Source organism: Athene cunicularia, assembly GCF_003259725.1.
Source record: "Athene cunicularia isolate RWA chromosome 1 unlocalized genomic scaffold, athCun1 chr1_part1, whole genome shotgun sequence".
Lineage (NCBI taxonomy): Eukaryota > Metazoa > Chordata > Aves > Strigiformes > Strigidae > Athene > Athene cunicularia.
Genome location: NW_020799091.1, coordinates 123717525 through 123731696, shown reverse-complemented (window position 1 = coordinate 123731696; position 14172 = coordinate 123717525). Strand labels below are relative to the sequence as shown.

General features: G+C 47.0%; 1 protein-coding gene across 5 annotated transcripts in view; it reads left to right on the top strand.

Annotated features, from left to right (window-relative positions):
• The window catches only part of IGSF11 (immunoglobulin superfamily member 11), a 99075-nt gene extending 88559 nt beyond the window's left edge, over positions 1-10516 (top strand). For 4 of the 5 annotated variants that reach the window (XM_026851400.1, XM_026851377.1, XM_026851384.1 and 1 more), the window contains exons 2-7: positions 3007-3170; positions 4393-4600; positions 5393-5548; positions 6526-6648; positions 6880-7030; positions 7705-10516. In XM_026851400.1, the coding sequence (XP_026707201.1) occupies positions 3007-3170; positions 4393-4600; positions 5393-5548; positions 6526-6648; positions 6880-7030; positions 7705-8155 (1253 nt within the window). In that variant the 3' untranslated portion in view covers positions 8156-10516. The remainder of the gene's footprint in view (positions 1-3006; positions 3171-4392; positions 4601-5392; positions 5549-6525; positions 6649-6879; positions 7031-7704) is intronic. The other variant, XM_026851392.1, reaches the window with a different exon arrangement.
• The last annotated feature ends 3656 nt before the right edge of the window (positions 10517-14172 follow it).

The window sequence follows — 14172 nt, the reverse complement described above, 5'->3', positions numbered from 1 at the left end:
CCCCTTCAGTGCTGTGTTACCACACCAGCCTACCTCCCTGTTTATGGTGGTGGAAGAGGGCTCCTGGCTCTCCTGTTGCCTTGCTTAAGCTTGCGTGTCAGAAACAGTTGTGTGTATTTTCCCCAGCTGTAGTCCTGCAGGTGCCACTTAGCTTAAAAAAAAAAAGAGTCATTGGCTTTAAGTGCAGCCTGTCTTGTGTGTATCCAGGGCCAAAAAGCAGCTGACAGGCCCTGGGATGCGTAAGGCAAAGGTAAGTCTGAGGAGCTGGCTTGCCTGGTGGTGTAACAAGACAGAGACAGGACAGCATGGGTGTGTGTGTGTGTGTGTGTGTGTGTGTGTGTGTGTGCGCTCATCTTGCATGTCAGGTTCAAAGCAGATCCCCTCAGCAAGAGAAATGGATGGGGACCTCAGCTGTTCCTTAGTGCCCCCCCCCGCTCCCTGAAACCACTCCATGGCATTCAGATTAAAAGGGATGTTGTGGTGCCTTGAAAGGGGGAGGAGATTATGGGGGCTGTGGGGTACTGGCAGAGCAAAGGGAATATTATGTGTTTTCTTTCCTTTTTTAAATTGTTCATAAGTAGATTGGGAAATTCTCGAATGTATTAAAAATTATTTTTACAGTGAAGAAATTATGTGTGTTCTATTTTAGTGGTTTTATTATTGTGCAGGATGTTTACAATCAAGTAACAGTAAATATTAGGATTAGCAAGAGGGTGGTTAGGTATGAAAATCACATCATCTTGATGACTGATTGATGTAACTAACCCTGCAATGCAAACTGTAAACTCTAACTTTTCCAGTAAATTTGCTTTTAGTGAATATTCACATTAAGTATTGCTTTTTCTGAATGATAAGAATTTGAATGTGTGGTTTTTTTATTGGAGGGGATAAGGGGTGGGAATGAAGAACAGATGTTGCTATAACAAATCACATGAGTAGTTGGGTTTCCTCTCATGGAAAGCAACTCATTAAATCTACACTTAACATGGCAGAAGAGCTTTCTGCACCATGTTGGAAAGAGAGGTTAATCCAATAAATGTCCAAATTATTGTGACTCCCTGCACACATGGATGGTACAAGACTGGATGAGTAGTCATGGCAAGGCAGCCTTCAAATTTAGGCCTGCAGAGAAGATGATCCCTTTTGTCAGAGTCATATTCAGTCAGAGACATCTCCAAAGTTGGCACGGATCACTTTTTAGCTGCTGCCACTGCCTGTCCAGCCATAAGCAAATGAGGAGTCCAAACCCATACCCAGCTGGTTGACCACAGATGCAACCAGAAAGCAGATGCCTTGTAATAAAGGTGATGCTTATTACTGGCTCTCCAGATTATTTACTTCTGCTTGCTGCTTGACAGCCCTTCATAGGAGATTGATGGATTAAGCTTTCACCAGCTGTTCCTCATCCAGGCACCTAATTCTCTGAGATGTTAGCACCGGAGATGAACTGCTTCTCTAGGAATTTCCAAAATGTTCCATATTTTTAAATCTGTTTCAAGCTTGTGAGAAAAGTCAGACTTGTTTTCTTTATTTTTTTTTTCTTTCCCCTGCAAAGTAAGAAACTCATGAATTTCACTTAGTAGAGAGACCAAAATGGCATTTTGTCTGATTCTGTTCTGAAGCACTTCTGAGCCTCCTTGAACTACCTGGGGCTTTGGAGGGGAGGAGGAAACAGGAGTCTGGAGAAAGCTGCTGAAGATTTGCAAGGTCCTGGGGTATTGCAGCTCCAGAGCAGTCAGTCCAAACCCAGAAACTCATCATAGGCTGTTCAGGTGCTAGAAACTTTGGATCCGTAGCATCTGAAGCTCATCACTTCCAGGCTTTGAGCGCCCCATCACTCCAATACATAGGCTGGGAAGGATCCCAGCAGACAAGCATGGAGAAAACTCACCTTTTTCTCAGAAATTAGCCTGTTCCTTTTTTTCATAGTTTAGAGAGAAACCTATTCTCACAAAGCATTTCACCTTCAGCAAACCAGTGTCTCTTGGCAGAAAATAGAAATTTTGCTGGCAGCCCTTGCTGGAGTCAGCAAGAGAATAGGGTGGTCTGCAGACCACACCTGGGTGCTAGTAATATTCTGATATTGCCTTGGTGCTGGAAAAATCTTGCCTTCTCCTGCAGCAGCCTCCCACATGCTTTGAACAAGAAGATAGTGAGTTGTCATATAGAGAGATGGGTTTTGTAGTCAATATTTTGATTTTGTGGGGAAAAATAGTTTAAAGAATTTCAGTGCTACTCAACATGGTGGCGGCGACTCCTTGGTTTGTTTCATTTGACAAGATTTTGGCAGTAGGAATGGAGATATTTCCCTGTGTGACTTGCAGTATAAAAACTGCAGCCTTCAGCTGCCGTGCTGGGAAGCTGGGGCTTATCAGGCTTTGAGCCCCATCCAGCCTGTGTGGGATGCAAAGAAGTGAATGGTGGAAATGCTGGAAAACAAATGAGATTTGATGAGATTCCATTATCACTAGTTATTTTTCACCAGGTAGACAGAAATACCTGAACTGGAAAAGATATAGATTTTTGACCCTTTAAATTAAAAATAGCACAAAAATGTTTCTGCTTATGCTGGTCTTTGTAGCGGGGGGAGCCCTTGGCGAAGACTTCTAGAACACAGTTTCCTTTTCTGTTTCATTGATGTTGGGTATCATTAAGATTGATGGGTTTGAAAACATATTTCATTATCTCTTAGACACAGCTTGGCTGCTCTTACAGCTCTTTCCCTGTCGCCAAAACAAAACCTGTTGTTTTCAGAGGCTCTGAAACTAAAGTGCTCTCACTTAGAAGGACCACCTATCTGCATACGCCTGTGAAAAAGGTCTGCATGAGAGCAGCCTGATCTGGTGAGCGAGGAATGTAATTCTTTTTAGCTGAAGTAATCGGTAAGGTGCGGTTGTGTAACAGCAGGGTGCTGCTGTCATGACCTGCAAGCGTATGGGGGCATCTGCAGTGCTTGTACAGGGTGTCCTCCTGAAATGCTTGAACTGGGTGTCCTTCTCTTTCCAGGTCTGGTGTATCCTCTGGAGGTGTCAGTCAGTTCAAGGAGCATCCAGGTTGCCCGAGGCCAGACAGCAGTATTGCCCTGCACCTTCACCACTAACGCTGCTCTCACTAACCTTAATGTCATCTGGATGGTCATTCCTCTTTCTAACGCCAACCAGCCTCAACAGGTAGGTCCTCTTTTACTGGAGCAAATCTTTCTTTGGGGCTTTTCTTTTCATGCTGATCTGGATGTCGACCCTTTACAATTCTGAGGCTCTGGTTGTCCCAGAACTTCATTGTCCCTTTATTGCTGAGCGCATCCTCTAGATCTTACAGGAATTTGACTCTTTCAGTGCTTTGTTAACTGATGCACATTGTGTCCTTGGCTGCATTGGCTGGATGTGTGATTGGGGCAGCTGTATGTGATAATGCATTGCTGCCCTGGGCCTCTGGTGGTTGGTGTGTTCAAAAGAGGACAGGAGATGTAATCCAGGTTTTGGTGTGCTGGATATGGGATTTGGAGGACCTGGGAGCAGCTGCAGACTTAAACCTGTGAAATCTATGTAAAATGTGCCATCACACATGGTCTCTTGCAGACTCATCTCCCCTTTTACTTTTCTTCTTACTTTTTCACTGCCTGGTGCTTAGGCAAGCCCATTCTCATGAACATTAGCAAATGAGAGTCTATCACGGTAGGCACAAGAGCCATAACCTGAGATCTGCTGGCCTGGTTTTTGCCCACATACTCTTGACATCAGAGGAATGCCATTGCTCTGAAATGCTTCTGTCTTGGGTCACACTGTCCTCATCTCATTTGGTATTCAGTTGTGAAAACCTGCACTGAAGAATACGTGCTCCTCAGGGACTTGGTCTCAGTACAGACTGCTATATAAGCCATCTGACTGGTAGAGGCTGTGCAGTTTCATTGCCTGTCATTCAGTTTATCCCAGTGATCTTCAGTAAACAGTGTCAAATCATGGTGGGATCTTACTGGCTGAGGCTCAGAATGATACTGTCCACTGGGCGGATGCTTTCCAGCAAAGTGCTCACTGATCTGCAGAGAGTCTCTGCTTCTCTACATCAATCCTGTTCAGATGGGCAATGACTGTTGCATAAAGCAGGCTTGTATTGCAAATCCAGCTATGCCAGAAGACTCGGGTATCTAGCTGGTCTGTTACCTTTGTGAACAATTTTATTGACATAAAACAGGCTACAAAGTGTGTTCCTCTTTAAGAGAAAACACCTCTGCTGGGGTGGGTCTGCCTGGGACCTCTGTATATTGATGTCTGGTTATTTAGAAATACTTTAGGAACTGGTCCTTTCTGCTTTGGAAGCCCATGTTTTGCTTGCTGTTCTACCTCCTTGATCAGCTCCAGCAAAGTGTTGTTTGAGCCTTCCTTTCTTTTCCAGGTTATTCTCTACCAAGGGGGTCAGATCTTTGGTGGCGCACCCCAGTTCTATGGGCGAGTGGGGTTTGCTGTGACAATGCCAACCACCAGTGCCTCCATCTTCATCAACAACACTCAGCTATCGGATACTGGCACATACCAGTGTTTAGTCAACAATCTTCCCGACCGAGGTGTCAGGAATATTGGAGTCATTGGACTTACTGTCTTGGGTGTGTTTATCGGTATTACGGGGGGAGAGGGGAGGAACAGGGCCAAGGGGATCCTCTGTGCGTAACAGTGTATCACAGAAGAGCAATATGGTAGACTATGCATTGGAGCCCACAGGCATCCTGTGGTGAGGGATGGGATGCCTTGCGGGTACCATGGGAGTTTGCAGGGCACGTAGCCTTCATATGCAGGCAGCATATAATGGAGTTTTAAAATATGGTGGAGAGAAAGCTTTTGTGGCAGCATTGTGATGGGGAGTTGCAAAGAAGCATGAATAAAGTATGAGGACATCCCAGAGAGCTGACGGGACTGTAAGAGTTTTATGCATAGCAACAGGAGAATGACTTTAGATCTTTGCTTCCTTTTCATGAAAGAAATTAGTACTGGATGCTCCCTGGGATATTAAATACTCCAGAGTGTGTGCCATTATAGGGATATGAAAGCAAAACCCAACCACAGCAAATTCTGTCTGCAGCTCTGCTAGTTCTCACCACCGTTGCTGTCTCAAAGAAAGAAATGTTCACCTTCTTTTTAGGGAGGGATTTAAGACATGTGGGTCCTGTGAAAATCAGCAGTAGTCTGTAACCTTGCTGGGCTGGTGGGTCAGGAATATTGGTGAATTATCACCCGCCCCAAAACTTAATGGGTTCTTGTCTGCTACCTCCCTCTTGTCCCCTTGTCAGCTCATGCCAACATCCTTGCTTTCCTCAGCAGCGCGTGTCCAGAAAGAGCCTGCACTCCACTGTTTGGTCATATTTCCTGTTTTACTGTCACCTTCCCCTCTTCTCTTGCAGTTCCTCCTTCTGCCCCGCTTTGCAGAATCCAGGGGTCCCTGGACGTGGGCAGTGATATCACACTGACCTGCAGCTCAGAAGAAGGCATCCCCCGGCCAACATACCTCTGGGAGAAACTGGACAATGTTCCCAAGTTGCCTCCAACTGCCACACAAGGTGCTCGTTCTGTAGATTATCCTCTTATTTCCCAGGTGGCAGCCTGGACTTTCCTTTGTCTAAGCCACCAGAGATGGCATGGCTCATTAAGTGTCTGCCATCACTTGCATGGTGACTTTATTGGAACGAAGATTCCTAGAGGTGGACTAGGTACCCTCCAGTGGCCACTTAAATTTTCATGTTTTGTTGGTATAGAAACATGTTGCACATTGAGGAACAAGAGTCTGGTTGAATGGGAGAGAGAGAGAATGTGGTTGCCAGATGTTGGCATGTGGCTGGAGATTTCACCTGCATTTTGAATGAAAGGCTCATAGATTGGAAACTGGGAGAAGGGAGGCAGAATCATCACAGGAAAATACTGCCAGCTTTTCACACTGAGATCACTGCTCTTCAGTAAGTTACTGGCAGTGCTGCCTTCCAAATGTGTGTAAATGCAAGGCTCTGATCAGACTGGGTATTGCCTAGCCCCAAGTCCCATCCATAAGATTTCTTAGCCTAGGTGTCCTGGTCAGTGAATGATTTTAGCTCTGTATCTTTCTGTATTTTAAGAATATGCAAAATAGTTTTATAGAATTCAGGAATGAAGCAGAGCAAGAGGTGGGGAGCCCAGGAATGGGAGAGCAGGGGTTCTGCAGGGCAGGATTGAATTTAGCAGGTAGATCTGGTATAGGTAATTGCACATCTCTTCTTTCCTCCATTTTCTCACACAATGCTGAGAGTCCCAAGCTTTCATTCGCAGAAATTCATCTATAAGAAGAAAAAGAAACATCTAGTGTAAGCTCCTTAAGACCTAATCTTGTCTGTGTGTGTGTCTGTGTGTGTGTGTGCACGCACAATGCTTCCATCTCAAGGTTATTTCCTAATTTATTTCTCTCTTAAGAGTCTCACACCAAAATTCTCTGTTTGCTGGCTTTGCCTTTTCACGGTTTTCCTCAAGGGGGGGGAGGGATTTAAATCCTTCTTTTCTCTCTGACTAGACCAAGTCCAGGGCACTGTCACTCTTCGAAATATCAGCACTGTGTCCTCAGGTCTTTACCAATGTGTGGCTTCAAATGCCATTGGAACCAGCACTTGCCTTCTGGACCTGCAAGTCATTGCACGTAAGTATTTTGCCAAGGGAGGCTTGGCCACCTGCTTCTGTCTTGTGACAGCAAAGTGTGTAACCATGTTTGCTGTGAGCCACCATGTGCCTCTCTGTCAGAAGACCGTTGTGCCCTGGAATGGGGGTGTTGCCTTTCTCCCCTCCCAAGCCATGGTAGCTTCAAATGATCATGGACAGCCACAGTCCAGCCCTGATTTCTTTTCTGTTCTCTGTTCAATCACCCCCACAGCCCACCCGCGGAGTATTGGCCTGATTGCAGGAGCAGTGGCCACAGGTGCTGTTGTGCTTGTTGTTTGCATTGTGTTGGTGGCCGTGGCACTGTTTTACTGGAAAAATAAACACAAAGAAGAAGAAGAGGAGGAGATTCCCAATGAGATAAGGTAAGGGTCAGGGAAAGCTGATGGCAGGGGACCTCTGATCACCCATCAAAAGCAGGGGCTGGCACAAAGGCAATCGGAAATCTCACTCTTGCTAATCCTGAGTGTGTTCCCCTGGGCCAGTGGAAGATGTCCATATATGACCAAAAAATAGAGGGAGCAAACGAAGAATGGTAATGACAGATTTTGTTTTCAGTATTGCCTTTATTGAGAGCTTTGACTCGACGTTGTTAGTTCCATAGGAGAGTGATGTGGTGGGGATCGTGGCCCACAGTACCAGACAGTGATAGCTGAAAAGCTCTTGGAGAGAAAAACTGTGATCTTCTCTGGTGTTACAGCCACACTGCTTCCCTCTGGTAGCTTCCTGCAGCTGCCCTGAGGAAGGTTGTACAGTCATACTGACTGCCTGTGAGCTACCCGTGGCTGTGACAGCCACTGGTTTTGTCATCCTAGACACATGAGCGTGGGTCATTTTCCTTAGAGGCTGGCACACAGAGCAATTAATATGCACAGAGGTGGGTCCTGCAAAGGTGGGTCCTGCAAGGAGCAGTATTGGTTCACGTTGGTGCTGTCCTTCACCTTGAATTGGTGGTGTTGACCCAAGCAGGGTGTGGCAGGGGGTTGTTGGGCAAGTGGGGCAGCATCTTAGGTGTGCCCTCACATCCTCTCCTTCCCAGGGAGGATGACCTGCCGCCCAAATGCTCCTCCGCAGCAAAGACATTCCACGCCGATGCGTCCTCATCGGAGAACGACACCCTCACCTCCTCCAACACCTACAACAGCCGCTACTGGAACGACCCCAAAGCCAACCACGCCACAGACTCCTTCACCCGCTTCAGCAACAGCAACGACGCCCACCAGCCCCCCTTCTCCCGCTCGGGGAGCACAAGCACCCGCCCCGTCTATGCCAACGGTGGCCACCCATCGCCAGCTCCCCCTAAGACGCTGGTGGTGACGGCCAGCACGGCGCCGTCCCCTCAGGAGGTGATCCGGAGCAATGGCTCGGTCAGCAGGAAGCCGCGGCTGCCGCACACTCGCTCCTACGCCATCAGCCAGGCCACACTGGAGCGGATCGGGGCTGTCCCCGTCATGGTGCCCGCCCAGAGCAGGGCCGGCTCCCTTGTGTAGGGCCATGCTGGGGGCCAAGAGCCGAGCACGGGGCCTCTTGTACCTGGTGGGGCAAAGAGACCCTATACTCCTTCCTGAAAGGCTGCAAGGTGGCGGGGAGGACATACACTCGCCTCTCCCCCCTGCCCTCACCTCCTGAGGCCGCTGCTGGCTGGTGGGACGGCCCCGCCATGCTGCATCCCCCGGAGCTGTCGGGGCTCCTCACACCGTTGGACACTGCGGATGTGCCAAGGCTGGGGGACGTTGGGATGTGCTGCCCAGCTGCAGGGCCCCAGCCGGGACGTGCGCCTGGCCTTGACCTCGGGAGGACTTTTCTTTAGTTTCCTGTTGGTTTTGTTGGGGGTCGATTCCATCCATTTGGGTCTTTCAGGGAGGTTTGGGGAGATATATATATATATTTTTTTTTTCTGTTGTTGCTGGTTTATTTCCAAGAGGACGACAGCCTGCGTTGGGGCAGGGAGGGCTGAGCAGGGAGGGGTGCTGAGGCAGTGTGTGCCTCAACACGGGTGGCCCCAGCCCTCTCCCCGTGGCCCTGGCCCCACTGTGGGATGAAGGAGGGCAGTGCAGCAGGGCCGGGTGTGAGGAGGAACGGGCCAGGCTGGAGGGGAGAGACAGGCACAGCCATCAGCCTGGCCAAGGGGATGGCTATGTGAGGGCACGGACTGGGGAACGTTTGTCTTTATTTTTTTGCAGTTCTTCCCCCACCCCAACACGCACACAAACACACACACACACAGACGCACACAGGTTCTCCTCAGACTAGGTGTTTTTCCTGCTTTAGCCCAGAGTGCTGCCAGAGCCCTGTTCATGGCTGTAGAGGATGGAGCCGTCTCAGCCTCTTTCCCCAGTACACTCCATGCAGGGTGCTGCTGTAGGGCTCGTGGCTTTCTTTTTTTGGGTGTTGCTGGGTTTATTCAGGAGGTAGAGAGGATCAGGATGGCGTGGCAGAGCAGCAGGCAGGTCCAGAGATATCTGCTGCCCCTGGGCTGTTCTGGTTCAGGGCAAGTGGCTTCAAACCCCACAGCTTTGGTGTTTGCATGCTGGGTTTTCCTTATCAGGCTATCCAGGGCTGACCAGAATGGCAGGGCATGTGTTGTGCTTGGGGACCTTACAGGGAGGCATCACGGTTTTCATTAGCACTCTCCCACATGCACAGACTTCCCAGATACCAAGAGGATTCGTTTCCAAATCCCTTTCCTTAGAAAGAGTGAAAGCAGGGGCTTAATGGAGAGGGTAACCCTGTGGAAGCCCACGTGCTATCTCTCTGCCTTCCCTACTTCCCTCCACATCCCAGGGCCAGGTACTGGTGGCATCTGCCAGTGACTCTGCCATCTCCTTGCAGCCAGGGAGGTGGTTGTGGCTGGCACCTATCCTTTTTCTATTGCAACTAAATAGCCTTAATCAAAGCCAAGAGTTGAAACTGCTGAAGGAACCTGGTGCCATTTGGAGGGCTGGACTGAGGGCTGGGACTTACCCTCCTCGAGAGCACTGGCTCAAAGGGGCCACGCCTGGATAAGTATCTTGGCTCTCCTGCATAACACCAACCCCTGCAGATGTAAAGGTAGTGGTCATCTCCAAAAGCACCAAAGCCCTCCCAGGTCTGCTTTTGGAAAAGCAATGTGGGGAGTCACAGGTGACTTTCCGTACCTCTCACATTGGAAAAAGAGTCTGTTTAAGCCAACAGACTCTTCCTCATCCCCACTTTCCTTGTCCCGACACGGCTTTACTTTCCCTAGCAGTGCACAAACCTTGGGCAGGACCTTCTGCCTAAGCGGTACCTTTCAAATGCAAGCACAGACTCTGAGGAAGAGAGGGGAGAGGTGAGGGCTGGGTTCCCACATGGGCACACTGGCTTTTTGGGAGGTTGGGGGCTCCCAGGCAGCACTAGATTTGAAGCTTGGCTGAGATTTTGTGCCTTCTTTGCTTAAATAGAAAAAAGAAGAAAAAGGAGAAAAAAAAAAATCCAACCTCCCTTCCTTCCCCCTCTACACAACTTCATCCAGAATGGGTGCAAAACCCCACGGCGGTGCAGGCAGGTGGTTGCTCTGTGTATGTACATGCACATTTCACTGGAACAGTCTTCTTTCCCGCCTGTCTGCTCGCTTTGCTGCTGGGTGGTAGGATTGACTGGCTTTAGAAACCCTAATGTGGGAGGAAAAAGAAAAAAAAACAATCAAAGGGAAGCCCAGGCACGTTCTCTCTTTTGTAATAACCCCTGTGTGACATTTACAGGAACACTGCCCTCAGCAGGCCCTCTCCTCTACTGGGAAAGCTCTTCTGGTTCCTACCCTCCATGAGACTGTTTGCTCCTCTTTCTTTGTTCTTTCTAATTGTCTAAAATTCAATAAAACTTTATTCATATAAAAAAAAGGACTTCTTATTGCCTGCTGCTGCTTTTTTTCTCCCCACTACCTAATTCTGTAACTACAATGCATTTGGCTGTTAATACTCATCGTTGATATGACTGGCAGTAAGTAGTGACCATGCAACTAAGACCTGCATGTTATTAGGCCAGGCAGTTTTGTAGTGAATCCTGGTACTACAGCCTTGTTTTTCTCATTCATAATAGTCTGACACATTGCCCTTGAAGGTACAGTCTCCCAGGCTTGCAAAGTCTCTACTTCTCAAGACAAAGGTGAGGGGTTTTTCTGTCATTTGGCAGGGGAGATCCTTTGCTGCTTTGAGTGATGTGGGAAAATATTTTAAAAAATTGACTACCCTTGCTCATATGTTGGTTTTCAATCTGAAACATGGCGCGTTCATCCCAGATTCAAAACCTAAAGCAGTGACCAGGATGGTCCTCAGTGACTTTGCTGGCCTTTTGAATAAGTTTGATGGGGGAAACCGTCAAGAAGTTAACAAAAGTACTGATCCCCATAGACAGAGCATGGGAAATTTCAGTGTCTGAGCATTCACACTTCCAGGGCATAAGGGGGATGGGGAGCACACACTTCTTAGTCTGTATCAACAGCTTCTAGCAGAAAGTTATTATTAGATAGGGCAATCTGACATTTTGCCAAAGATTTTGCATTTTTCTCTCCGTGTTTCATTTTCCCTGCTCCTTGTCTAAAATCCCCCAGATATTCTGAGAATGATTATTAAAACCAGAAACCTACGGATCCAACAGCAGTGGTAATTCAGCCCTGCTGCACATGCATCGTGTTCTTGTTGCTTGATATTTTTCAACACCTAGTTTAAAATACTTCTGTAAATGTGTTTTCAGCTATAGGCCTTACGGTAAATGAGATGACTGCATTCCCATTTTCAGAAGATTGTTACAGGAATCTTAATGTTTGCATTTTTCATCTTTTGATTGTGCAACCTTGCTGTGACATTAATAGCATCTTTGCATTTTGTTCCCATGATAGCCCTGTCAGTATTCTGCTATACTATCCATTCCTTGCCACTGGCTTGCCTCTTAAGTCATTCTTCTGTATATCTCTGTCTATTGATCTGGAGTAGAATTTTCTAAGATACAGGATAGTTTACTAGGTTTGTGCAGCACCTAGTATGCTGGAGTCTTAGCCTATAAATTGTGTCTAGTGAGGCGTTGCTGCAATACAAATATCTACCAAAAATAATACCAGTTAGATGACTTGAGAGTGCTCCAGAGTGTCTATCACTGAAAAGCAAACAAAGGTTCAAGCTGTTATAATTGTAAGTGGAAGTCACTACTGCAATGCTTGAGTTTGCTGACAGCCTTCAACACCAGCTGTATAGTAGGGGTTGCCCACCACAGTGGGCACCACGGATGTTACTTTAAATGTCAGTACCTATTGGTTGTATCATTTTCCACCAAAGAATATCAAAAGGAATCTTGTTCTAGCACAAGGATTAACTGTTCATTTGAGTGCTGAGACATAAAAATAACCATGAGAGGATAATTCACACTTTAGAAGTGGACATCTTTTTAGAGATTGGTATAGACAAGAGCTCAATTTAAAACATTTGGAAAATCTGGTCTATAAACTGCCAGAAGTTTTTTTTAACTTACACAGCTTTTGCACTTGAATCTGCTGATTCATTTGAACTAAAAAAAAAAAATAAATTTCCCAGATGCATGCACTTCAACAAACTTGCCAGAACACAGATGAGTTTCCAGCGGAAGCCAGTCTACCAGATGGTGTCCTGTCCAAGACTGTCTGGCTTCCCCATGAGGACCTGGGATGCTCAGGAGAGCAATCCTACTTACATCATGGTTTAGATCTTCATGAAGCGTACCTCAAATCACGGCAGCCTCAGATGACATCCAGAACTGAGGGAACTGGGTAATTGGTTTGGTACTGGGCAGAGGAAATCAAATTGAAATTTTTTTAATTCCCCCTGAAAGGAAGGATATTGAGGGAATTTTCATGATAAATTTCTGGTTTCATCAAACACATTGTTAAGTTTTTGCAGTTTACTGGATTTTGCATCCCAGCTTCATCTACTTTCAGGCACAGAAGTGACCTTCTGTGTCTGCACTCTAACCAGGATCTTCCCAGCTGTGATGCTGCAGGTTTGTGAGCAAGTGGATGAATCTGTGTGTGTGTGTGCCAACACCAAGCGCACCCAAAATGGTTCAGCAGATTCTCTTAAGAGGGGCTTGAACATTTCTATGAGAGAGGGCAGGGAAAACTGAGGAAGCAGATTACATCTATTCAGAGCAAACTCAGCAGGCCCTCCTATATTAACTCACATGGCCTCTGTTAAAGGGAGGCTGGGAGCAGAGCTGTTGTGAGGTATCTTGATGACTGCGTTCCCCTTCTCTCTGCGCTTTTTCCAAGTGCCACTAGCCATCCTGCCTGCAGCTTGTTCTCCTGATGCCAGCAGAACAGGGGTTACCGCACCATGCTCTTGTTACAGCGCTGCTCTTGCGAGTAAGGCAAAATGTGCTGATGAAGAGCAGGAATATGCGTGCTGAGAAAGGGAATTCAGTGTCACTGAGCTATGTCTCTCCTCAGGTGGGGAGAAGCTGAACATCAGGGACAAAGCAAGCCTCGGAAGCAGGAAGAGTGAAAGACTATGGGTCTTTTTTTCAGTCTGCTTTCCTCCATGTCTGCCTCTTGCAAGTGCCGGGAGGGTGTTCCTGAGAATTACCAAGTCTGTGACCTTCTAAGCAAGGGAGGGCACATGCAAGGCATTTCCTGAGCCTGGCACTAGCCCAGAGCTCTTGTTGCCAGCTGGTGGGCTGCACAGAGAAAGGTTTCAATAGGTCACTTACACAGCCATGGCGGGGGAGTGGGTGAAAATATGTGCAAGAGCTTTGGGCATGGATTGGTGAATAAAGTTTTTTGGGGAGGAGAAACTTGGTAACCTTGAGACTTCCTGACTCCAGGGCTCTGGCATATTTCCTTTGATGAGTTTCCATAGACAGCAACAGCTGAAAAAAACCCACTTTCCCTTTCCCTCTGGTAGAGGCTCCATTGCTTTAGAGAGCACTGCTGTTGTGTAGGAACGGGACAGTGCACATGGCTAAAGATCAGACTCTTCCCCAACCCTTCTAATGACATCGTCTGCTGGTTATTTGTTCCTGATTTCCTCTCTCCCTGTGCTTCCTCTGTAACACATTTGAATAAGAAATTGGGTTGACAGGAAATTTAATCTATCCATGTAAAAAAACCCCAACCAAACAAAACCAAACTTGCAAAACAAATAGCAGCAAAGAAAAGAGGAGATTAAGATGCATGGCTGGTTGGCAAATGATTCTTTAGCACTGGATGTAGCCTGGGTCAGCTCCTGGATTTGGATTTACTAAATCATAGTTGGGAGGGATAATGACTTGCTTCCATTTGATACGCTTTAATGGGAAAACTGGTGTAGTGCATGTGCACAAAGAAACATCGGTGAAGGGACCTGATACAGTAAAGACCAGAGACTCTGTAGTTTATCTTGCTTATATCTAAACCCAGTGTGTTTGGTACAGCTACACAACCTGCCTTCCAGCCTCCTGGATAGTATCAATAACTATAATAAATAATAATACTATCAATATTTTTCTTGAAGGATCTCAAGTCACTTTGGCAAGCTGAGTAGAG